The sequence below is a fragment of the Pipistrellus kuhlii genome, unplaced genomic scaffold (genome assembly GCF_014108245.1).
Source record: "Pipistrellus kuhlii isolate mPipKuh1 unplaced genomic scaffold, mPipKuh1.p scaffold_m20_p_8, whole genome shotgun sequence".
Taxonomy (NCBI): domain Eukaryota; kingdom Metazoa; phylum Chordata; class Mammalia; order Chiroptera; family Vespertilionidae; genus Pipistrellus; species Pipistrellus kuhlii.
This window is the reverse complement of record NW_023425584.1, coordinates 63,455,154-63,482,367: the sequence shown is the minus strand read 5'-3', so window position 1 is coordinate 63,482,367 and position 27,214 is coordinate 63,455,154. Positions and strand designations below refer to the sequence as shown.

At 37.2% G+C, this 27,214-nt stretch overlaps 1 protein-coding gene across 1 annotated transcript in view; it reads right to left on the bottom strand.

Moving 5' to 3' along the window:
* The window catches only part of GALNTL6 (polypeptide N-acetylgalactosaminyltransferase like 6), an 875,965-nt gene that overhangs the window by 570,910 nt on the left and 277,841 nt on the right, over positions 1 to 27,214 (bottom strand). The window contains exon 3 of the mRNA XM_036424387.2: positions 83 to 191. Coding sequence (XP_036280280.1) covers positions 83 to 191 — 109 coding nt within the window. The remainder of the gene's footprint in view (positions 1 to 82; positions 192 to 27,214) is intronic.

The following is a 27,214-nucleotide window of genomic DNA, read 5'->3' as shown; positions in this document are numbered from 1 at the left end:
ATGCTAATTAGAGATCCTTTCAGTGACAAATGAGACACTGCAGTAAGTGAAGTAGCACTTTGGCTTACACTGGACTCCATACCTGAGCGCATAGCCTCTTTCTGAATGCTTTCATAGTCATGCCAGTCTTTTCTTCTCAAACCATCTGTCCATGCATAGAATTGCCCATCTCCCAGGCCCAGTGGAAATGTCTGTGGAAAAGGAAAGTATTCAGAGCATAAAAAGGAGGTATTTCTTTTTGCATGGTAGGTAAACACAGCCAGGAACATAATAGGCAATCAAAGAATATTTGTTGAATAAGTGTTTCTTCCAAGTATACTGAACAACAAACTATTGCTAGTGACCAGATTAATATACATTTTAAAACCCTGTTTCAGCTTCTTTTCTTTTTTAATTTATTAAGTTTTACATATGTCTCCTTTCCCCATGCTTAACACATACACCCCGCCTAGCCATTCTCACCCCAGGCAAGCCCCCACAACCTCAGTGTCTGTGTCCATTGGTTACGCTAATATGCATGCATACAAGTCCTTTGGTTTTTTTCTAAACCCCCTTCCCTGTCATTTGTCTCTGGATCTATTCTTGTTCATCAAATTATGTTGATGAACAACATATGAGTGAGATCATGTGATATTTATCTTTCTTTGACCGGCTTATTTAACTTGGCATGATGCTCTCCAATTCCACCCATGCTGTTGCAAATGGTAATTTTTTTCCTTTTTTATAGCAATGTAGTATTCCATTGTGTAGATGTACCACAGGTTTTTTTTGTTTGTTTTTTTGTTTGTTTTTTTTGTTTTTTTTTTTTTTTTTGTGTGTGTGTGTGTGTGTGTGTGTTTTAATTTTTTAAAATATATTTTATTGATTTTTTACAGAGAGGAAGGGAGAGAGATAGAGAGCTAGAAATGTCCATGAGAGAGAAACCTTAACCAGCTGCCTCCTGCACACACCCACTGGGGATGTGCCTGCAACCAAGGTACATGCCCTCGACCGGAATCGAACCCGGGACCTTTCAGTCCACAGGCTGACGCTCTACCATTGAGCCAAACCGGTTTCAGCATACCACAGTTTTTTTAATTGACTCATTGGCTAATGGGCACTTAGGTTGTTTCCAAATCTTAGCTATTGTAAATTGTGTTGATATGAACATAGGGATGCATATATCCTTTCTGATTGGTGTTTCTGGTTTCATGTGTCAACCACAACTTCTACCCTTTCCTATTTTATTTTATCCAGAGACTTTGGTAATAATTCAGCATATCACCTTCCATGATCATAAAAGCCTAGCTGTTTTCACTTTCCTAAGTGTAAATACTAGTAATGCTACCAATTTGGGTATGAAATGGAATTTTGTTTGTGATTTGTATGGTTTCACAAATTTTGATCAAGTGTATTTGAATGGCCTCATAATAACATTAGCAACCATTCTTTGAAGGCTCACTATGTGCCAGATACTATGTTAAATATTCTGTATATTGAAGATTGTTCAATCTTTATGATAGTCTTTGGTTGCAAATCTCCATTTTTTTCTGCCTATTAAACTCAAGGCTCAGAGAACTGAAATAACTTGAATTAAACCACAGTGGCAAAGTCAGAACTTGGACCCATTCTGTTAAGACCAAAATTGTGGTCTTAAAAACTAGTAAATACTGCCTCCTATCTGGACTTCTAGTAAAGTATGTTACCCGGCAATGCTTACAGTTGAAAACTATCACCATTCAACAAATGCAGTCACAACATATGTTTTATGCTTTGGTAAAACCCAGTATGTTCTAATGTCAACTTGAAAAGTATTTCTGTGTATATTGCTAAAGCTACTATTTTTATGGTGTTTATTTTTGGAAATAAGAAAAATGTTTTAAATAAATGTTATTTTAACCAGTCTTAATAGTAAAAAAATAAATAAAAATGTTTTCATATTCACATATCATTTCCTTTTTATTTGGTTTATGTTTAAAATAAGTAATATATCTACCAAAGAAGTCAAAGAAAGATTTTTTCATTTCCATTTAGGTAAAACCAAATAATAATTTCAGCGATGAAATTTTATTCTATGAGGCTTTTCAAGGCAAATGAAGTACCTTACTAGTTTGAAATAGTGCAACTATTGTGCTTATAAAAATTATCTACCTTCAGTCCATATTTATAGATTATAAGAATCCATTTACTTTTGAAAGAAGGAAATGGAGCTAATAAAGAAAACCAATGTAGTTAAAATCAGATAAAAGATTATCCAAACCCTATATATTTCAATAATTTGTTTATAAGAGTGGTGAGTTCAGGAAAAACAGGATTAAACAAACATAAAGGATAATGATGAGTTTATGTAAAATGAGGAATATATAAAAACAAGAAAAAATTTTAAAAGAAGATATAAAGAAAGAAAAGCTATAACAAAATTAACAGAAAAGATTAAAGTAAAAATAGAAAGAAAAGTAAAAATAGAAGGAAATTGGGGTATAGAAGCAAACACTAGAAAAAAATGTCGTGCATTTTTTTCATAATTGATTTTATAATAAAACTCAGCTAGAAATCTGAAGTTTTAAATAATCAGATAACTTTAGAATATAAAATCCATGTTTTCTCTCAGCCACACATTTACAATGGTAAGTACTCAGCAATAAGAAAATCTTTCACATTGATTTAGATAATACCAATTTATATACATCACTTTCAGATTAAAATAGTTTCAAAATAAGTTTTGACATGAAATGGAGAAACAGTTGTGAAAAATCCAAATATGCAAAGATCTGTCTGGTTACATATTATTTGGCACACCGGTCCCTTTACACAGAAGGAAGGGAGAGACTGACGAAAGACACAGACCACTCCAGGTTGGTAGGCAGCAGGTTTAATAAGCAAGGCAACTACATACAAGATTTGCCTGAGTCTGTACTGTGAGATGAGTAGGTCTCAGCACCTGCTGGCCAGAATCTTAACCTATAGAGAGGCTTTAACTGGCTCAGTAAGGAATTCAGTCCAGGTGGTCCAACAAAACATACACTCAAGGCTACCTCCTTGAAAACATTGTAGGAATGGTGGGCAGGGCATACATTCCAAGATCAAGGGAAAGGGGGTGAAGAGCCTCTGAATGCCCAGGGTAAAGGTCATGGGAAAACCAGTGATCACATCCTCTTAATGGCTCCCTCCAACATTCCACCCCTCCACTGGCTCTTACAATTTTCCATGCCCCCTCTCCCTCAGTTGGCCTTGAGTGGTCAGCAAGGTGTTTTATTAGCATTGAGATGGCTCGTTTGGCAGCTATCTGGCTGCACTGGAGGCACATGCCTCCACGAGATTTTAGAAACATGCCAGATAAACACAGGTTAAGATAATACTTCCCCTAATAAGTAACATTTTTTTCTACCAAGAGCCCCACGATCAGAATCATTGCTTTACTAAGTCATGTAGACTGGTGAACATTTATTTACTTGTGTCCTCATATGAATTAATAAAGATGACACATTAGCCGAAACCGGTTTGGCTCAGTGGTAGAGCATCGGTCTGCGGACTGAAGGGTACCAGGTTTGATTCCGGTCAAGGGCATGTACATTGGTTGTGGGCACATCCCTGGTAAGGGGTGTGCAAGAGGCAGCTGGTTGATGTTTCTCTCTCATCGACATTTCTGGCTCTGTATCTCTCTCCCTTCCTCTCTGTAAAAAAATCAATAAAATATATATTTTTAAAAAAAGATGACACATTAGCAGAGTCATTATATCTGAACACAAAACATTATCTTTAGATAATGGCACAGGTGCTTCCTTGCAAGGCAGTATTCATGTCCATAGATATCTATTTTGGAGGACAGTTTTTGTCATTAGAGACATTTAAATCAGTATTCAGAAAAGACAGACTGTTGGCCACTATTCAAGGCTTGCTGTGTGAATTCTATAAGGACCTCTATCCTATATGATAAGAGCCTGATATGCTAAGTGTCTTGTCAGCTTTTCAACCAATCAAAGTATATATGTTAATCATATGCTAAGGCTGCTCAACCATTCTCTATGAAGTGCACTGACCACTAGGGGACAGACACTTTAACTGGTAGATTAGCTTGCTGCTGGGGTTCAGCTGATTGGGACTGAGCAAGATACGCTGGAAACATCCTGGAGCCCTCCCATAATTCCTCCCCAGCTGGCCAACCTCCAACATCCCTCCCCGGGTCCCTCTGCCTGGCCTGCACCCTCTAGCAATCCGAGATCCCTTGGGGGATGTCAGAGAGACAGTTTTGCCCTGATCCCTCAGGGAAGGCCCAGGGACCCTACTGGTGCACAAACTCGTGCACAGGGCCTCTAGAGTGATATAAAGTTCATGAGGCAGTGGCAGGACAAAGAGGATGGCCGAATGATTATTCAGGTGGAAAACAGAACATGCCCATCTGGCTTTGAGGGGAAGGAGGTTAGCAGCTTTAGGAAATTACCTAGCTATGTATACTGTGCATGTTGGCTGGAGGAGGAGCACTGTCTGGGTGAAGAGATAATTAGGGGCCAATAAGGACTCCCAGCTTCTCCTCTCTCTCCAATGGTGCATGTTTCACTCCAGGTATTATGCATTTTAATATGTCTGGTTCGCAGCAGACATATTGGGATTGAGTTGTTCCCTCTCACCCAGGGGTACAAAGTAACTCACTCATCTCTGTGGGATGTCCCATTGCAAATTCCAGTAGATAATGTCTTTCCCCAGGCAAGGTGGGACTTGTGTTCTCAGCAGCATAGCTCCTTGATCCACAAATAAGAGAGCCAATGACTCTCTTTGTCTCCCAAACTTTTTAGGTGTGAAGTGTATTGGCAGAGTCCCCAGTCTGGCATATAGGTCACAGGCCCTGCTGGCTGATCATTCGAATGTATTAAAGCCTGAGATAGCACTTTAATCCAGCCAACCAAGGTGTTTTATCTGTTAGTAATTTAACCTACTGCTTTAATATTCCATTTTCCCTTTCTACCAAGCATGTTGCTTGCTGGTTACAGGTAAGATGGGATCTCCATTCAATGTCATGTTCCTTTGCACAATCTGCCACATCATGACCTTTGTAATGAGACCCCAATCACTGTCTATTCCACAAGTGTATCCAAACACGGAACTCAGCTTCTCTTACCCCTTAATGGTGACAGTCTGTTTTACACAATGATAAGGAAAGTTTATATTAGGACAGACACAGTCTTCTCACACAATAGGGCATATTTAGGACCATCACACAGAAGGAGGGGCCTATAAAATAATTTGCCAATCCAGCACCTGCTGGGAAATTTTGTGGATGGCCTCAGACACCTGTGGCAATTATCTTGTGCATTGCTTATAACACACAAGACATGCTGTTAATAAATTAACCTTGTGACTGCATTTCAAGGACAATCCAGCATCCTTGGCCACATTCCATCCCACAGCCACTTCAGTGGCCAGTCTTCCTGTGCACAAAACCTGCTGTATCTCTTGAAGAGTCCTTTGCTGGGGTGCATGCTTGAGTGAAGACATCAGCTTCTTGATTGCCAGAGGTGTGAATGCCTCGTGAGCATGGATTTGGAAGACGGTAAGGACTGCCTCAGGCTCTTGCAGACAAACTCAAATGTTTTTTCCACATATCCTGATCCTACAAGGGCTTATTCATGATTATCCATCCCTCAGCTTCCAATTGGCCAAGCCATAGGGTTAATTCCTTTAGAACAGTCCAACTGTCAGTGCAAAGGATTACCATCCTGGCTCAAGAATTCTCACCAGCAAAACCAATTTGAGTTCAACCTATTTCCTGCTTCAGTTAATCCCTGTTTATATCCAGACTAGAAGCTTGGTGCACAAAATTCATGAATGGGTAGGGTCCCTAGGCCTGGTCAGGGCCGATCTGTGGGGCAACCTGTGGGGCAATCAGGGGGGTAAAGAAGTCCTACTGATGCTGCCTACTCACTGGCACCACCCCTCCACCATTGCTGCTTATTAGCTTCCTCTTCTGGGTGATCAACAGGGCGATCAGGAGGCTCCCACTGGTACCCACCTTGGCTGACCTGGGGCCTGCGGGTTGGAGGCAGCTTCTGCATTGAGTGTCTGCCTCCTGGTGGTCAGTGTGAATTGCAATGGGTTGTTCTGCCATTTGGTTGATTTGCATAGTAGGTTTTTATTATATAGGATAGTCAGTGTTAGACTGATTAGAGACTACAGTCCATGTGGGGGAGTTGCCCTTATTAGATCTATCTTAGTTTGAAACAATACAACTATTTTGCTAATGAAAAAGTATCTGTCAGTCCATCTTCCTAGCTTATAAAAGATCCACTTGTTTTGAAAGAATGGAAATATACCTACTATCAGCCAAAATTTCTCACACTTCTTCCCTAGGCCACAGAGGCTGCCACAGGTATATGGGTAGAGTATTTGGAATATCTATACATTCTATAGGACTAGTGTCTACAGACAGTAGGCTGGTGGACAGGGTGCTCCTCTACTGCAAACAAGCATGTTACTTAAGCCAGTGTGAGATTTCTGAGCCATGGCAGAAGTGGGCTCATGAATCATATTCTGAACCCACCCTTGAAAAGGAAGTAAATTCTTAATGTGCTGTACCTTTGGGAGAGGCTCTACCTGAAGAAGCATTGTGCACACTGATAGGAGCTGCTGATGTATGGGGGGTATTTTGGGTTCCTACTTCCTTTCAGAACTGGGACCATAATCCTAGGGGTATTCTCTCTTTCTGTTATCTCTGCTCCAGAGCCCAACCCATACCTTCCAAAATCACAGACACTTCTAATTTAAATGGAAGCCCTACTTGGGAGATGCCCAGAGCTTTAATGTTTCATTAGTATTTGCCTTCTCAAAGGCAACTAGCTGCTCTGATCCCAAGTCCCACATATGCTTCCCCCCCCACCACCCAGGGTGGTAAAAAGGATGGAGGCACTGTTCCAAAGTTCCAAAGTGCTAAAGTGTCTATAAAAGCTGGTACCTCTTTCCCATTCTTGGGGGTTGGATAGGCTTGCAACTTATCAACTATAGCTTCTTGGAAAACTTGGGTCTTATTCAACCAATGACTCCCCAAAACTTTACAGTAGAGCCTGGGCCTTGAATTTTCTGTGGGTTCACTGACTATCCTGTTCCTCACAGATGTTCCAACAAAATCTGAAGTGTCCTGCAGTAGAGACAGCCCTCATGTTAGTGCTGTATCACCAATATAATGGGCCCATTTTACTGATGTGGGAAAGGAGAACAGAGATCTTGAGCTACCATCCCTGACACATTGTGGGGCTGTGAAGGCAATCCTGGGGAAGCACTGGAGAGGTCCATTATTCTCTCTCCCACGTGAAGGCAAAATAATCTTGTGACTCAGAAGCCAGGGGTATATGGGAAAAAAGCATTTGCTAAGTCCAACACAACATGATACACTCCTAGGATTGGAGCCAAGATATCTAAGATGATGGCACTCTTGGGAACACATGCATGAATGAGGGGCAACTACCTTGTTCAATTTTTGACAATCCACAGTCATCCTGAATGAGCCAGCTGACTTTTTTAACCACACTGGGCAGCCGAAAACACTGTAGGCAAGATCTACCATACCAACTTGGTGTAGTTCTTTGCTATTTTCTCCTATTTCCTTATGCCACCCCGGGCAATTTATATTGTTCTATTGTTACCACTTTCTGTGGGAGCAGATTTGCTGATTCCCAATTGGTATTTCCATCCATCAATACTGACTTGATTACTCTAACTTGGAGGCAGATTTTACCCATAGAGTTTTGCAGAGTTTGCCCTTGTAGGCTATCAAATACTAATATCATCCCTGTTATTGGAGAGAGAAAAGCCTTTTCTCCTGGGGAAGAATGTTTAATCTTTAGTGTCAAAGGGACCTTCCTGACCTTCTTGTTTCATTCCATAACATCAATGGCACTGAGGGAGCCAGAAATGAGGGTTACTATGTATTAGTCTACAGTTGGCTCCAGTATCTGTTCTGACAACTAGAACACTCAGTCCATCATATTTTTATCTTTCTGGGGATCAGTGAGTATTGAGCTCAAAATGAGGTCAATGATCACCTTCATTGGCCCTCACATAGAGGCGTTTTGTCTTGCATCCTATAATCAGGTGTGGGAATTATCCACCCCCCAATAGGACTGTATCTCCCAGGCTCTAATGGAGCAGACAGGGCATGAGAAATGTGGCAAGTGTGGCAAGTCATAATTATTGTTCAGGTATTAAGACTTTCCATAGACCAACCAACACAGCCATGGTGTCAAACCACATTTGCTTCTGGGTTATTTTCACCAGACCTTTTACAACAATAAATTCAGCAGAAATGTGTTCTCTCATCATGAGCCTTTCCTGGATTGGGGGCTGGGGTTGTTACTTTATTTTTGGTTTCCTTTGTATTGTGTGTCAGACAGTACTCATGGTTAAGTTCATTTCATGATCAACCACTACAACATCCTCCTCTTCATCATCCTCGCTTTCTCCTCATTTTACCTCTTCCCACTCAAGCTTTGTCACAAGCATTTGGACTTTAATCCATGGCAGCTGCACCGTCTTAGCTTTACAAAATAGCACACTAAAGTCTTCAATATATTATCCTGCTCTCCTACCTTTTCTTCTAGCCCTAAAGCTAGAAGAGCAGTATACACAAGTCTGCCTCTAATCTCAGCTCATCCTCCAACTTTCTCTGTCCAGCTTCAGCCTCTAGGTGGGCATGGGCGGATAAACACTGTCCACAATCAAGGCAAGCCCACTGCCCACAGCCATGTGCTTCCCTTCTTTGCTGATGAGAGCTACATGCAGTTCCTCAAATACACATTACATCATTTGGCATTTTCAGGGTGTCCCCACTCTCATGTAGGAGCACACAAGTACCTAACTAAAAGGCCACCCCTCTCCACATAAAGGTCAAAGACTCATTTATTACATTTACTGGCTAATTTACAAATTGTTGGTTCAAACACTGCCTCCCCCAACATTTCCTCACCACACACACACACACACACACACACACACACACACACATACACACACAGCGGGCAGGCAAAGGATAGACCAAAGCAAGTAGCAGGCAACTCCAGGTTGGTAGGTGGCAGGTTCAATAAGCAAGGGAGCATACTTACCAACCTTGTCTTGGGGAGCTGGGAGATAAGTAGATCTCTGCACCTGCTGCCATTTAACATTTGTGTAGAGGCCTTAACTGGGCCAGTCACATATTCAGTCTAACAACACCTTACTCTCTCTAGGCTACATGCTAGAGCAACTTCTAGTGTGGAAAGGTGTGGAGAGAAGCTACAATATTTGGACAGGTTCAAGACTTGGATGAGAGGGAACAGTCCTCTCATTGCCACGTGCAAGTCTCAGCTTGGAGGGCAGAGCCCTCCCAGCACAATTATAGCCAGAGGCTATAGTTGTAAGCTTGAACCTACGGTCAGAACACATGGCCCCACGTTCCTGAGTGATGTGGGCTTGATAGAGTTCAGGTGCAAGTAGTTGAGTAGATTCAAAACCCACAAGGACATAACCATGCCCTTATTTTGCCTTGTGAAATCTGGCTATAGCAGTGGTTGGCAAACAGTGGCTCATGAGCCACATATAGCTCTTTGGCACCTTGAGCATGGCTCTTCCACAAAATACCATGTGCAGGCGCACACATACAGTGCGATTGAAACTTCATGGCCCATGTGCAGAAATCGGTTTTCAGCCTGAGCGAGTCTATTTTGAAGAAGTGGTTCTAACGTGGAACTATACTCAAGGGGCCAAAGAGCCACATGTGGCTCACGAGCCATGGTTTGCCGACCACTACACTAGGTGATTTCTGTGACTCAACCATTATGCTCCTCACTCATAGAGGATTGGAGTTGGAATGAGAGAAGTATGTTGTTGTTTTTTTGTGTGTTTTTTTAAAATATATTTTATTGATTTTTTTTACAGAGAGGAAGAGAGAGGGATAGAGACTTAGAAACATCTATGTGAGAGAAACGCCGATCAGCTGCGTCTTGCACACCCCCTACTGGGGATGTGCCCGCAACCAAGGTACTTTAAGGAAACAAAGGCAATATAAGGCAGAGAAGAAAACTTCCCCCCAAAATCTAAATTAAATTTCTTCAAAGAACATTTTAAGAAAAAGTTCCTATTAGAAATAGAAATTTAAAAAGAAATGAGCACTTAGCAAAAGAAACAGCTCTTACAAAGTGAAAATAGAATAGCATTCATAGAATAATTAAGAGGCAGTTTGAAAATTGAAGGTCAAAGGAACCCTACTTATTCGCAAAGCATGTGCCAAACCTACTGAATTATCTTTTATTTTAAAATATATTTTAATGATTTTTTTATAGAGAGGAAGGAAGAGGGATAGAGAATTAGAAACATTGATGAGAGAGAAACATCAATCAGCTGCCTCCTGCACACCCCCTTCTGGGAATATGCCCGCAACCAATTACATGCCCTTGACCAGAATCGAACCTGGGACCCTTCAGTCTGCAGGCCAATGCAATGTTCTATTTACTGAGCCAAACCAGTTAGGGCCCTACTGAATTATCTTATTCACAGGGAGGGCTAATGACCATATAAAGATTAGATGTATTTGCAAACTTTTCACCCACCAGAAAGGTGAGTAAATAATTAATCCCAGTCCAGTTGAATAGAACTACTTTGGTTCTGAAAGCCTGATCATCTAGTAAATTAAACAAAAATATATATAAATAATAATAAGAAACAAAAGAGTCAGTGTCAAAAGAAATATAATATTGAAAGGTGGCAGCAAAAGGGCAGCTAGCTTAGTGATCGTCCCCTCCTGAATGGACAAACAGAAGGAAGGTCTTCATAAAAGAAAAACAAAACAAAAATAGGAAAACAAACAATCCTTATTTTCAAACACACATTAAAAGAAGAGTTACAGTGCTTCCAAAGCTATTAGGATAAACTACTGCTGTATACAGGGTATGGCAAAAGTAGATTTACAGTTGTCAGTATAGGAAACAGAGTTTATTCTTGCATTATTATTTATTAATTAATGTATTATTTTCCATATGAACAACTGGAAACCTACTTTTGCCCAACCCTGTATGTAAAAGTTCAAGCAAATAAAAAGTAAGGCTATTAATAAGGTTAAAGGGAGGGGAAAAACCTACAAAAAGGGAAGGATGATTATAGCATGCAATTGGATTCAGATATGAATACTCATACCTAAATATTGGATAACAAAAATTGTTGCTATAACTACACTGAGGGTTGAGAAAAAGATAAGAGTAATATTGTTAAATACACATTTATATAATAGGAAAAGAATAGATAAGGCAAAAACAAATTACTTAGAGAAAAATAATACACACACACTATCTGCAAATATGAAGTGTATAACATAATAAAGGTAAAAAATTGGCATGGTTGTCCCTGAGTATCAGGAATTGCAAGTCAGAGAGAGTGAGCCAGGTGAAACTGTGCTTTAATAATAAAGGCTCTATGAGAATATGCTACACTAATACCTCTTCTTAGATAAACATTACACACAGACAAGCTAGATTAATACTAATCACAACCAAGCAGCCTTGGTCACCTGGGAACTTGTTAGAAATACAATTCCCTAGTCTAAATTCACCCCTGTTAAATCAGAGAGGAGTGACATAGACAACTGTATTTTAACTAGCTCTCCATGTGACTCTGAGGCTTATTAAAGTATGAGAGCCACTAATTCATATGAAAAGGAATAACAATTATCACATTAAAAGAACATTTTGGATTCATTCGCAAAGTATGTGTCACAACCTACTGAAGAATCTTTTTCATATTGAGGGCTGATGACCAATAAAGATTGGATGTGTTTGCAACCTTTTCACCTGCCAGAAAGGTGAGTAAATAATCCCAGATCATTTGAATAGAGCTACCTTGGTTCTGAAAGCCTGATCAACCAGTAAGTTAAATAGGAAAAAAACAAAACAAAGCAAATAAGAATTAATATAAAATTAGTTGTATCTGCATCTTTATCACTGGCCACAAAGGTGGATGAATAAACCTAAATTAATCTCAGTCTCTTTGTATAGAACCACATTGGTTCTGAAAGCTTAACCATCCATTAAATGACCCATCAGTATTCTGACCTTTTCTTTCACATGAGCAATCTCCAGTGCCCAGATCTATTTGCTTCTCTCTTGGGTTATATCATGTGCCCTCCATATGATTATAGTAGCACAGAACCATTACCTGTGACCTTGTAAAATAAATGTAAAGAGTATTGTACCTTCATGAGGCATATATTTCAGACCCATCATTAGGTCAGTCATTTATTTGTGAGCGCTCTTTCTACTTTTCACCTTGTAGACTTTTTATTCACTGTAATGTCACTACAAATAATTAACTTGGGGGAAAAATCAGGAAGAGAAGAGACAGAATCCATTAAGTAGAAATTATATGTAATAGTGAAAGCTGAATCCCAGAGCCTATTGAAAAATAATATACTTGAGAATGGGTCATGAGAAAAAAAAGTTTCCAAGGGTAAAACATTACTCATAGACAATGTGTTTGCCAGAGATATCAAATTCAAACACCGGGGTTCAGGAAAATGATACAAAGGGGTGAAAAGCTGGGGTGCACTCTTGGACTACCTGACCACAGTTATTAACTTTGAAATCATGTTAAAACTTCACTCAGGGTCTGTCTGAAAATCCCAAGTAAGTAAAAAAATCCCTTTCCTTTAAATTAGAGCAATTTTATTCATTGCACTATTTAGTATAGATGATGATGACATTGAAAAGACACATGGTGTGAGTCTCTATAAAGAAAAGATTGTGTGTATTTAAAAACCTCTCTCGGGCTTTATAAATCAACAGCCAATGGACTTATTCTCACAATCAGCCAGATACCTACTCATATATTTATTCTTTAGAAGACAATATGATGTAGTGGAAGTCCTCAGGGCCAGAAGACATAAATTAAGGTTTTAAACCATATGCAGAAAATCTACATTTCCTCTAAGCTCCTAGTAAACTCTTATAAGAAATGAGGGTAATAAAAATAAGACCTACCTTACACACCTCACAAGGATCTTTGAGTAGTAAATCAGATAAGTATGAAAAGCCCTTGGCTTATCATAAAGCCACATATATATGCCAGTTGTTTTCATCATCTCCTCTATTTTTGTTCATACATTTGAGTTATTGTCCTTAAAAAGTTATAATATACTTATGGAGACAAAACTTATATACATTAAACAAATAACTAATTATGTAGGCCAAACTCTATGTCAGAATATGTTAATAGGATATACGGATGGGTGTGAATTCTTATATTTGGTGTGTTATTGAACATAGTCCAATATTATGTTTCTTATATTGAAATCATTTGGGAGATGTCCTAAGAGAGTGGAACACTACTGTATAAGAAACATAATGATGACACCAACAGAAAAAAAAAGACAACTGACATTTATTCTTACATAAATTTTATCCTCATAAGAGCTGAAATAATGAACTAGAGTTCAGAAATGTTAAGGTCACACAATAGTCTTCAAGTCCACATAAGTAGTAAGTGGAAAACCAGAATTTGAACTAAACTGTCTGCCTTTACATCTTATGAATTACAAAAACAAACAAACATAGAGACCTTTTATGATTCTCTCATTGTTTATTTATTCAAACTCTATAAAGTCATTTTTAAATGTTAGGAATTAAAAGACACAAGGTAAAGCCAAAGAAGAATTCATACAAGGACCTTGGACTGTATCCACTGAACAACAAAGGGTCACTATATGCTCTGAAACTGGAGTAATATATGGAATTATATATTACTGGAAGTCAGTTTTGATCAAACCAAAGTAGAGAGCATGCAGTGAGCCAGGAAAAACTACAGAGATGTTTCTGTAATTGTGTATACTCCCAAAGCATATTGATAAGTTAGTGTTAGAACATATAATCCCTTTTTGAGTGAATAGAACTGTCTTGTTCTTTACATTCTGTTTAAATTCTCAGTCTTTAGAAGGAGAGCTGAGGACATTGTTAACAAAACAAACAAACAAACAAAAAAAAGCCTTGAGCTGGTGTTGGTCACTGAAACCTTCAGTCCATCCTCTTGACATAGAAACATGGAATCTGAAGGAGGGCTGAGGACACAGATATATGAAGCAGGCAGAAGGGTGTATGAAGGAGATCAGCTCTTATTTTTAGAATTTAGAAATTTTTCAATAGAATATGGGTTGCTAAATAAAGTACCTTGATTTTAATTTTTAAACAAATGCAAGTATTTATAAAATATATTGTAGGAGCATGTGTTTGGGATATCTTGGCTACAGTCACCATTCCTAAATCAATGGGCAGGCTTCTGCCACAATCTTAATCATGACCTTACTCAGCTTACCTCAGAAATTGATGACATTGTCTTTTATCTGGTATAAACTTGACTAATATTACCAAAACCCTGAGCTTATAAATTTATCCTCTGTATTTATTTTTTATTTTTTTAAAAATATATATTTTATTGATTTTTTACAAATAGAAAGAGAGAGGAATAGAGAGTTAGAAATATCTATCAGCTGCCTCCTGCACATCCCCAACTGGGGATATGCCCGCAACCAAGGTACATGCTCTTGACTGAAATCGAACCTGGGACCCTTCAGTCTACAGGCCGACGCTCTATCCACTGGTCAGGGCTATCCTCTGTATTTATATTAGTGGCTATGGAGATAATTAAAACTAGTTAAATATATACACTGAGTTAGTATTGGTGAGAAAAGCTGTGAAGATGAGAAAATGAGAAAAGTTTGTTCTGGTAAGTAACGAAATAGTGCTCCAGTTTTTATTTTGATAATAAAAATGACAAAACATTTGAGTGGCTTGATGCTCTGAATCCCAGATTACAGATCTTTTGTTCCTGAGGATTCAGTTACATTGACCATAAACTTGCAGTGTGAAATTTTCTCCTATGGTAATGGTTACTTTCATTATATGTTTATCTATGGGACTTATTTGCACAAAAAAGGATGCTATCAAACTCACGTTATCATAATACTTTTTTTTTTTATTTGGAATGACTAGATCCATGGAATACAAGGAACACACAATTCCAGAGTTCTACTGACAGAGCTTGCTTTCTACTCCAATCTTTCTGAAACTGTTTTAGCATAATTTGTTTCACAGACAAAGATCATAGGACCTTCGTTTTATGATTTCTTGGGTGCTTGTGAAGAATTTCTGAAGATGTCTCCCTATTTGGGTTGAACACATGTCTGGGTAGCTGAAAAAAGAAAGAAAAAAACACACATTGTTTTAACTCTCTCTTTTTTTTCTATATTGTTACTTCATAAATTTCATTAACACTATAACCAGCATTATTTATTGTCAGTAAACAGAAGCTTCTGATAGTAAGCAATGAGAGAGATCAGTAGCAAACTATTCTCTTGTAAATAAAGTGCATCATTATTAATTTTCTTTTTTTTTTTTAGTTAAATACCATTGATTGCAAGTGCCTGGTAAGAACCTCCCTGATATTAAATAGGTTTAAGAACCCAGAAGTAGTTAAATCCAGCTGACATACTCTATTTCCACTCAAGCATATGATGTAGAAGAGTTGTGTTACTGACCCTCAAAATTACTATAATTTTTACTTCTTTCCCCCACATGGAAACAATTTAACTCAGCAGGAGCGTCCTCCACATCCTTGATTGCTATGCAGCAGCGTACCTTGTAGAAATATCCAGAAGATCAGCACGTTACAAACATGACATTTTCTGAGATGTATTCCCATCTCAAAGTCTTCTCTTTGTGATTCCTAAAGGGAAAGATAAAAACCAATAATGGAAATTTAGTATGGAAGTGGACAGCATTTCTGTGAAAATGTAAAAGCAAAGAAAAATCATGTCCAAAAAATCATATTATATTAACCTTCAAGTGTCACCTGGCCCCCTGGTGATGGAGATCCATACTCTTGCGGTTTCCTGTGGGTATTAAGTCTGGGTTTCCTGACCCTCTGAACTTTCTTCAGAAGGACATCATATGGTGCCTCTAGAATTCCACCCTATCAATTCTTCAAGGGAAAAAACATAGCATCCTCAGTTGTTCTCCAGAATCAATGTTATCTTAAAATATGACTCTATGTCCTTATTAATCTGAGCTTACTGTGTTATGTCTGAAGGGAAACATACAACGCAGAAAGATGGGATGAGGATTAGAGAGAAAACGCAGAGATCTTTTGTCGTGAGTGTGATAGAGATAAATAAATCAAATCATGTGTCAGCTCTTTCTCCAAGCTGTAAGCCACCCAGGTGCTTTTGTATATTTACCAACAAAATAAACAGTATATCAGCCCTGGACCCAGAATTACAGCTGAGAATACAGGATTAGCTTATAATTAAGTCATGATTAGAAGACAGCATGTCACAGTCATAGGCTTTAAACTCCTCAAAGATCACTGTATAAACACATGCTCAGTCGGCTGTAGTTATTACCACTTTTACAATGACTGCAATCATCATCGCATCAGCTATATGCATACAAAATTAGATGAGACCTCAACATTACATTCAAGGAGACTTTTCTACTTTTAGTATTGTTGCCATTTTAAGAGGTTTTTATAGCAATCATTTAAAATTTGTATCTGAAAGAAATTTTCTAAATGATAAATATAATTGAATATGCAAACTTCATAGCGGAAAAGCTCAATGTTTTTTTAGCCTGCCTATCTCAATGGCCATCATTTAAGCTAAGTTAGTCTTCTGGAGAATCAAGTCAAAAGGTAAACAGTCATTGTAAGTCATCAAACATTGAACAAGTTTTCATTTTCACGAGTACCAGAGTATAACAGGCAAACTTGTGTAAAATGGATCATTATAAGTAGATATATTGCTCAGAGATAGAGAACACAGAGTATTCATACCATTTTGCTTCTACTATCAGCATTTTAATACTGGTACCATTGTACTCAATCTACCATTCAGCTGATCTGCCTAAGGATATCTATTATTCAATGTCTACTCTGACACTAGAGATATACTTGCCAGTCAGACAAATTTGCAGCCCTTAGGGACCTTCTAGTAGAGGGGGACACTTATTCATTGAACCAATTAAAACTGAACATGTACTATGTGCTGTCACTGTTCTGGGAACTTGAGATTTATCAGTGACTAATGCAGAGAAAAAGTCGTACCCTTGAAGAGCTTACATAACGTACATTATACAAATGTGTTATAAAAATATAAAATAAACAACTAAACTATATATTAATAATAGTATTTTCAAAGAAGTATTTTTACTTTATTAATTTAAATATTATAGGAGAAAAGAGTGGGGGTAGAGGTCAGTTGAGTTTGAAACATACTGAATTTAAGGTGCTTAAGACTACTTAGAAAGAGCTATTATAATGCTTTTCCACTGGAAAATTTCATTTAAAAAATTACTTAAACATGGTATTTCATCTGAAAATAGAGTCTTGTTCTTATGTGGGTGAGCAAACATATTTTTTGGGGGCAGAAGGGTCAACATTTTGACCATCCAAAGGAGCTAGCTTTTAATGGTATTGATTATTTAGCATGAATATAATTTGTCTACTGTGTTTGTCGGGAGGAGGTTAATCTCCACTTGTTAAATTCCAAAGGATAAAATGTCAAGACTTGACAAGTAGAAAAGAAAGCACTTAAAATCTAAATCTTAAAAGGGTCTCAGACCATGACTTTCACAGTTAATTATTTCATAGACCAGCAAAAATGTTTTCTAAGCTCTTGATTTAGATTATTTGGGTCAATAAATTGCAGATATGAAAGACAATAGACCACTGTGTTTTCCTGGTATCCATTCTGTATTTTGAAAATAATTTACTTACAGGAAAGCAACTTTGATTACTATAATTATGGTTTTCAGTAAAAATTTTTAGATTAGAACTAAGTTTAAGACACCCTATTTTACAGAACATACACATGAGATTTGAATAGCATATTATTAATTTTTCACAAAGGTTTTCTGCATGTGGTAATGACACAAATAAATAAAGATCTATGCAGTATGTATTATCTATGTTAAGGATGTCAATTGCATAACAATGCAATTTATTCTACTTTACTTCATTTCATGTTTTTAAAAGCACAAATTTAAGAGATATTTTATATTAATAGTAAGTATAGATGCCAAGGGGTAAAAAGGTAATAAAATATTTTACTTTTGTAACCAAGAGTTACTCTTTTACCTATGTGCTTTAAAGACAGATGGCCAAGATGTACCTGCATATCAGATATACTATTTTGGATTGCATAGTGATCTAATCTAAACACTTAACTTTACCTAAACTCTTTAACATATATCTTCTACCATCCCAAATATCTTAAAACAGATAGGTAATATCCAGTTAATTAGAGGAACACAATAACTAGTCGTTAAGAGCACAAAATAACTAGTAGTTAAGAGCACAAATTTCTCACTTAATCTATACAATGGGAATAATAAAATTTAACTCACATAGTTTTGAGATGAGGATAAGGTTTGTAAAATATCCATGATAGTACTTAGCACTTTACTAGTACATCAATATGTATACATATGTTCAACTGATTGAGAATTCAATTATATCTTCAATTTTAATATAATAGGTTTTTTTCAATTTTAACAGTCATAGGTTTTTAAGTTAGTACTTTGCCAAAGACAACAAACTATTACATAATAAAATTTAGTGTAAAAATTACTAACCGTATGTACTTAGGAAAATAGATGACTTTATTTAAAGTCTTGGACATTCTGGTCTTTCTAATTGCTGTGAATAATCAGACTTTAAAATTTTTCTAACAAAACTACTCTACAAATTTATGGTAAAAAAATATATGACCATAAGCAATTTCTGTTTTCATCTCCATTGTCACTTTTGTCTTTACAATAAAAATAAAGCTTAACAAACTGAAAATTCACTTTCCTTGGCTCCATCAGAGAACTGAGGCTGCCTGGGAAACAACCACCCAGAAATCTAGAGAGACAGACAAATCCAGAGTCATAACTAAAATCTCTTCACTTGGAGCAGAAGCTGCAGGACCCATAAACAGGTAGCAATTAACTGATAATAGTGATGGATTAATAGGAGCTGAGAATGGATTGGCTTGAGAATCAGAAACTCCTGGAACTCTTAGGGAGTCCCTATTCTTTCTTGGGTTTTGCCTCCAGGAACTATTCTGGATCCTCATGGTGATGAACCAAGGAAGATCCCTCTCCTGGTTCTATCAGTATGAGAAGAAAGTAAGCTTTGTAAAATATGTCTGTAGTGTTCTCCATAAGAAATGCCTACACTCCAGGAGAAAAGTCTTTACCAAAGCCTTATCCAACTTGGGGAAAGGGCATTTCCCTGAGGATTCCAGTCTAAGGAAAAGGGAGGAAATGAAGAAACCCTCGTGAAGGCACATTTCAGGAAAAGGATCACTAAAAGGTAGGGATTTAACCATGAAATTATAGAACACTTTCTCTCCCTACACCTTAATGTCACACCATCAGGGCACATGTTTAATAACAGTTGATTAAAATAGAAAGACACAGTTGCTATCTAAAGAGGACTCCTTAGGAAAACCAAAAGACAGAAGGAGAGCAAGACAGGGACACTATAGAGGAACTTAAAGTTTCTGCCATGTACAGCTGCCATAAACATTAAATACAGCCAGCTTATCACAAAAGGTGAGAGGTCTATTTGTCGGAGTTCTTATTGTGAAACTAGTGGCCCGGTACATGAAATTTGTGCATGGGGAGGGAGGGATAGTCCTTTAGCCTGGCCTGCACCCTCTCCAATCTGGGATCTCTCTCACAGTCCAGAACCACTAGCTCCTGCATGATGCCCTTAACTGTTCCCTTACCTGCTTGATAGCCATAACTGCTCTCCCCTCTGGCCTGATCTCCCTAACTGCCTATGTGCTCTCCCTTCCTCCCTGTGCTTTCAGACCCCAGAGTAGGAGTGCTTAGAGTTCTCTACCAAGGCCCCGTCCCTGTCTTAATGGCCCCACTCCATGCCAGGCAGTGCCGCAGGCCTGTGCACACTTCCTCTGGGAGGGCTACCCCTGTGGCAGCTTCATGTGCCAGTGGCACAAGTCTCTGCCCATCTCCACCCACCAGCTCCTGTATGTGTGTAGCCTGGTTGTGACTGTGACTGTGACTGTGACAGCATTGGGGCCAAATAGCATATTACCTCTTTATTATATAGACACATCATGTTTGACTTTCAACAAAATTTTATAAGCCAAGCTGAAAGGCAAAAACAAACAAACATATAAAACAAACAAACAAACAAAAAAATCCCACCACAGTCTGAAGAGACAAAGTGAGCATCATCTGTATCCTGCATGCCACTTACTGGGGATGAAGCCTGCAACCTGGGCATTTGTCCTGATCCAGAACAGAATCTGTGACCATTTGGTGCATGGGATAACATTCAACCAACTGAGCCACACTGACCAGGGCTTATTTTTTATTCTTTGTTGATCTAAAATATAATGGTTTAAACTAAAAAAGAACGTATTGGATATAGATAGCTCATAGATAATTGAAACAACTAACAGCAATATCATAAGGGAAAAATAAGGAAGAATTGGTAATAGTCTCTTATAAGGATCATGCAGGGCATACAAATCAGTATATTGTTATCTAAAAGTGGACATAAATTAAAAATTAATAATTCAAACTATAGGGCAATTAATAAAAATTTAAAAAGAAGCAGAATTTATATCTAAGAACCAAAAGGAATTATATAAAATAGAACTATAGATGGTAGAAAGAAAAGGGGGGGGGGAAATTGTGACAGATAGAAGAAAGTTACAAACATGGTAATAATCACTTAACTAGTAAGTATGAATTATATGAATACACCAATTAAATGAAAGATATTATTAGAGTAGGAAATCTCTATACTTTCCCATCAATTTTGCTGCTCACCTGAAACTATCATAAAAGAATAATGCCTGTGAATAAAATAATGAATCAATCAATAAGTGGATAAGCCAACCTGTGAAACAAGCAAAAATCAACAACAAATACAAACAATGATGGAGATAATAATTGAAAGGGACACAAGAACCAACTGAAAGAGTTTCCAAATAGCCAAAGCTGAAACTATTCAGCCAATAAAATAAAGAAGATAATATTAGATTATAACACAATTTATTAAGTAAAACTTCATGATACCATAATGATAAATGTAAATGATTGAATAAATAAATAACTGGAGGAGGTAAACATTCATAGAAATTAAATGATTTCAAATAATTTTTATAAGTATCCCATCCACACTGCAGTAGGTGAAACATAACTCACTCTTAGGTATTAGCAGAGTGACTTTGTTCCAAAGAGTATAGTATTAAGGGGAGTGGGAATAAGGTGATAATTTTACAGCGGATAAACCTGATTAGCAAGATGATCAAGGTCTAAATTCATATTAATAACACATTGTGTTATTGCATAGCCTTGATATGATGTCACAGGAATGGCACTTTACCACAGCGGTCTTCTTTCCCAAATTCATAACAGCAGACAAATCTTAAAAGTGGGACATTTTACAAAATACCTAACTAGTGCTTCTCAGAACTGTCATGGTCATCAATAACAAAAGAAATATGAGAAATTGTCACAGCAGGAGGAGCCCAAGGATACATGATGACTAAATGTAATATATTCTAAAATGAACACTGGGATAGAAAAAAGACATGAGGTAAAAATTAAGGAAATATTAATACAGTGTGGATTTTAGCTAATAACAATATATCAATATTGCTTCATTAATTGCAGTAAATGAATTCCGCTAATGTAAGATGTTAATAATAATAGAAACTGGGTTTGGGTTTATGAAAACTCAGTATTCTCTTTGCAACATTTCTACAATCTAAACTTATAAAAAATAAAGTTTATTTTAGTAATAAGTCTTTTAGTAATATTTTGGAATTTTAACTCTGTTTCTTATATTATCATGTCTACCCATAAGCTGGAGTGGATATTTGTCTTTTCAATTCACAGCACTGATATCAACATTCCTCATTCATTACTATGATGTATATCCATATAATTAATAACTGTGAAGTAAATAATGGGGCAAGATGGCATTGACTTTCTTTGTGTAGTACTAGTTTGCATTTGGATGATGATGAAGTATTCATTTTAATTATTTTTATTTACCTACATGACTCAAAACCATTTAAAATTCTAATGCACCAAGGAGCCTCTTTGTCAACTTGACCAGAAGAATAAATGTATTCAGCAAAATAAATTTGTGGAAGGGCAAATATAAATTTGAATGAAATGAAAATTAAATAAGCTAGAACCTCTATTTATTAAATTTATGAATAAGTAAATGAACCAGGCCTACTAATACAATTTCTTATTGTGATCCCGTGTTATTATGCCTATAAAAAAGAGTGAATATGTTTATTTCATTGAGTTACAATAATAATCATTTGTTAAAAGATTGAAGGCTGATGTTAGTTTGTCCTTGTTTTACCTTGTGTGACATACCTGTTATGAATCAATACAATGTAGCATTAAAATTAATAAAGTCATCATTTTTTAAATGTTTGGCTTTCTAGTATTACTCCATTTTTTTGAACTAATAACCCTAGTCCTCCTTTTTTAGAAAGATTGCAAGAATGCATAGTTGTTCAAATAGAATCTCTTAAATTATATCACACTGCTGTTTTGGGGAATTAAATTCAACTCTCAATGAACTAATGTATCACCTGAGCTTGCAACAGATAATTTCCAGAATGCTGAAATATCTCTTAGTTAAACTTTAACCTTTGTTAGAAATCGCTTAGGTCAGGATTTACATGCAGTTTTGCAACAAGTCAGATTAGGAGACTATTTGCAAATTTTGAGACACAGACAAGAAAATTAGGTTACTTCAAAAAATTTGAGCAAATATTATTTTTTGTAACTAGACATTCTTGAAATGTAGCCTTTCTAGAACAGATAGTATAACTAAGGAGGGGAAAGAAGGAAAAAATAACTTAAACATTTCTGTAGTCGAATCTTTCTCATGTTTTTTGAGCAATTATTTATGCTTGAAAACCCTTTTTCTTTTTGAGTCTTCCTATAATTTCCATTCAAAGCCAAAAGAATAAGTCCTTTCTTTTATATCCCAACCCTTTAATTATGTGAAAGTAATGGCTCTTCAGTTCTCATACTAACATGATTATTAGAGACTTTATAATCCTACCCAGTCTCCTTGTGTGAACAACCATTCTCAACCGTGATGTCAGTTAGCATTCAACCAAATCACAGAAAGGCAATTTTACGCTTGTTCTGGAACCGATAATTCTGTCATAGCAGTCACCCAAAACACTATGTTCTCATCTATAAAATCTGTTCTGTTTTTAAATTTTTAATTGTGCTGTGTGGCTTTAGAAGTGAATTAATTCACAAAGCCTCCCAGCTTTGTGGAGTATAAACAGCCTGGCATCAAGGTTCTCATTGTGTTTTTTAGAAAAATACCAAATAATGCAACTGTGAGGAGGCCTGTTCAGCAGGTCTGGATCTGTTGAATCTCAGATATGCTTTGTTTAGTGACTTCTTTTGTAATGTTTCCAGGTTCATAATGAAATGGGTTTTATTTATTTTTTTAAGTTTTTATTGATTTCAGAGAGGAAGGAAGAGGGAGGGAGAGATAGAAGCATCAATGATGAGAGAAAATCACTGTTTGGCTGCCTTCTGCACATCCCTATGGGGGCTTGAGCCGGTAACCTGGCATGTGCCCTGGACTGGAACCTGGGACCCTTCAGTCTGCAGGCTGATGCTCTATTCACTGCACTGAGCCAAACCAGCCAGGACTGAAATGGTTTTGTTTCATTTAGTTATGCATTAGGAACTTGACATTTTTAATAATATATTGGCTATATGTCATTTTTTATTCTAAAATTTTTAGACTTGCTAATAATTCTATGATTTCACATGTAGAGTGCTAGTCAATTTACTAAATTGACTAAAATGTAAATTAAAAAGGAATATAATACAAAGGAATACTTTTTAAAATAATCTTAAATGTACTGTGCAGGGGGATGGGGGTGGGGGTGGGGAGACATTATCCTTTTTAGATAAGAGTTTCAGCCCTAATGGGTTTAGCTCAGTGGATAGAACCTGTGGACTAAAAGGTCCCAGGTTCAATTCCAGTCAAGGGCGTGTGCCTTGGTTGCAGGCACATCCCCAGTGGGAGGTGTGCAGGAGGCAGCTGATCTATGTTTCTCTTTCATTGATGTTTCTGACTCTGTCCCTCTCTCTTCCTCTCTGTAAAAAATCAATAAAATATATTAAAAAAAAAAAAAAAGATAAGGGTTTCCAATGACAACTCAACTTTCTACACATACAGGTCAGGGTTCTTACTTTGTAGTGTTCTTGAGTTCACTGCATGACCTCCAAATGTTATAATTAAGGATTTCATAAGGAACTAAACTGCCATCATTCACTGTCCAATTATAGCTTCCCACTAATCCTTGGTTTCTCATTCTATCTTCTTTTATTCAGTTAGGCAATGATTGTCCCCTTTAATAACTGGAGAGAGCTCTTCACAACATAGCATGCAGGGAAAATTCTATAAATAATTTATAATGAATATGTATTCTAAAAGACAGTGGGTTTTAAAAGTTAACACTGAAGTTTAGGAATAGTCACAAGAAAATTAATGTGGATCATGTACTTACTATGTGTCCACCGTTATAATAAGGGCCTTATCTTTATGTAATCTTAACTCTCTTAGAGGCAACATAATTTGTATCCTTTCTTTTATTCTAGGAAACTGAGGCACAGAGAATTCAATTAAGAGTTCAAGATTACACAGCTATTAATAGGCAAAGCCAGAATTTGTATGCCAGTAGTCTGGCTTCAGAACTTGTTTTACCAACTACATAATGTAGATTTTTTTTAAAAATTAAATTTATTGGTTAATAGGAGTATATTGGCGTCAGGTATAGATTTATATGATACAAAATCTGCATGTTTCACTGTATGCCCACCACCCAATGTAAAATCTTTTTCCATCACCATTAAACAGGCACCTTTCACCCTACCCCTTTGCCCCTGGCAACTGCCCCACTATTATTTGTGTCCATGAGTTTTATATCCCACATATGAGCAAAATTATTTAGTTCATAGCTTCTCCCAAGTGGCTTATTTCACTTAGGATAGTATTTTCAAGGTCTATCCATGTTGCAGCAAATAGCAGTATTTCTAGGAAGACATGGAGCCCACCAAAGTGTCCTGCCATAGAGGATTCCATAAGGAAGATGTGGTACACATACACAATGGAATGCTACTCAGTTATAATATAACTTCTTAGAAATAAGTATTGTATTGGCTCTAGCCAAAGATTTAGTTAGGAACAGGAAGAAAATACTTAAGCTCATCAGAAAAGGCTGCCAAAATTGGCTTTAAAAATTAGAAGTCTGGATGCTCCCTCCACTTGCTCACATCAATTTTCTCTTGCTCTTTCAGAAAAGGGCACTCCCTCCCTTTAACCCCATCACTGTCTCTCCTGACAATCACAATGGTGTCCCCACTAGGTTCCCCAGTGCTCCCACTTATCCTTCTAATGTCCATTCTCCACAGAGATCCAAAATAGGCTTTTCTAAACTTAATGCAAGTCATGCACTTTTAATTTAGAAAAATTTAGGGAATTAGTTCATTACAGTTACCATGAAATCAAAAGTGCTTACCAAAGCTTAGGAGATCCTATATGGTTTGGCTTTCCCCACCTCTAAGATTCTCCCACTTACTAAAACATGTTTTGTCTACTCTGACATATATTCTATTATACAAACATACAATGTTTCTCCCAGTCTGGGCATCTTTACATCTGCTATCCCTCCGCCTGGGATGCTCCTTTAACCACTGTTCATAGCATGGCTTTTTCTCATCATTCAAGTCTCATTTCAAATGTCACTTATTCAAAAATGTCTGTTTACCCCTAATCTTATCCCAAGAAGCCTCCCTTAGTCACTATCAATCATGTCACTCAGTTTTATCTTCTTTTTGGAGGCTGGGTGAAAAAGATGAAGGGATTAAGCAACAACAACAACAACAACATGCTCTTAGACACAGATAACATAACAGTGATTACTAGAGGGAAAGGGGTGGGAGGAGTTAGTAGAGGGTAAAGGTAGGATAAATGGTGAAGGACTTGACTTGGGTTGGTGAAGGAACAATACATTATACAGATGCTATGTTATAGAATTTTACACCTGAAACCTAGGTAATTCTATCAAACCAATGTTACCCCATAAATTCAATAAAAGATAAAAAATAATAATAATATCACCAATTACTGACTAAAATAGCTTCCTTTCCTGGTATTAACAGTTGTAAATGCAAATTACTAATATAGTTATAAAGAAAATATATTCATCACTCAATGTCGCTGAGGCTATATATATATATATATATATATATATATATATATATATATATGGCTAATATGTAAAGTGTCCCCTTGGGAGTTTGACTAAGAGAATGGAAATTTGATCACTTGCTATGTTCTGTGCTGACCATCAGGGGACATATAACATGGCTGGTGACCAACAATGGCAGCAGGGTGCTGAGGGAGCGAGGGAAAGAGGAGATGGGAAGTCAAGGAGGTGGGGAAACTAATAGGCCCTGATCAACACCAGGCCTAAGGACCCTATCCATGCATGAACTTCATGCACCAGGCCTCTAGTTTATTATAAAGAGATTATATTTTATCATTAAAGACCTTGAGCACTGAATTTTGTCTCTTCCTCACTGTGCCCTCCTTTCATTATGTTCTGTGATCTCCTGCTTTCTCCCTGCACCCACATCATTTGGACAAGGTTCTCTCAGATCATCATTGTTGACAAGCTGAACCAATGCCACTGCCTTGTGGAGGGCTAGAGTATTTACAATGGCTTGTCAAGGCAGAATTAGAATGCATTTCTGCCCACACCCAGCTGAGACATTAAGGACACGTAACTGTTTTCTTGTTAGAAATTCAGCTCAATTTTTTAATCTTTATATCATAAATTTCCAGATGTTCTCCTATCCCCATCTGTGGCAATACCATTGATAGCCATATATTTGTAGTTGAGAAGCAAAAATGCATTTTGTACATATCTTATCATTTTAACGCATTTTAATCCATGATGGCAGGCTTCGGAGGTGCAAAAGCATCCAGCTGTAGAGCTGCTGAGTGCTCCTATGGAGAAGATGTGAGGAAATCTCTAGAGCAAAGACAGCCAAGCAAAGAATAAACATCAAAGAGGCAGAGTAACTTCTCTGATTCCATTGTCTAAATCCTTTAGAGTGTACTTCTGAATTTGGGGGTAGGACTGGAAGTT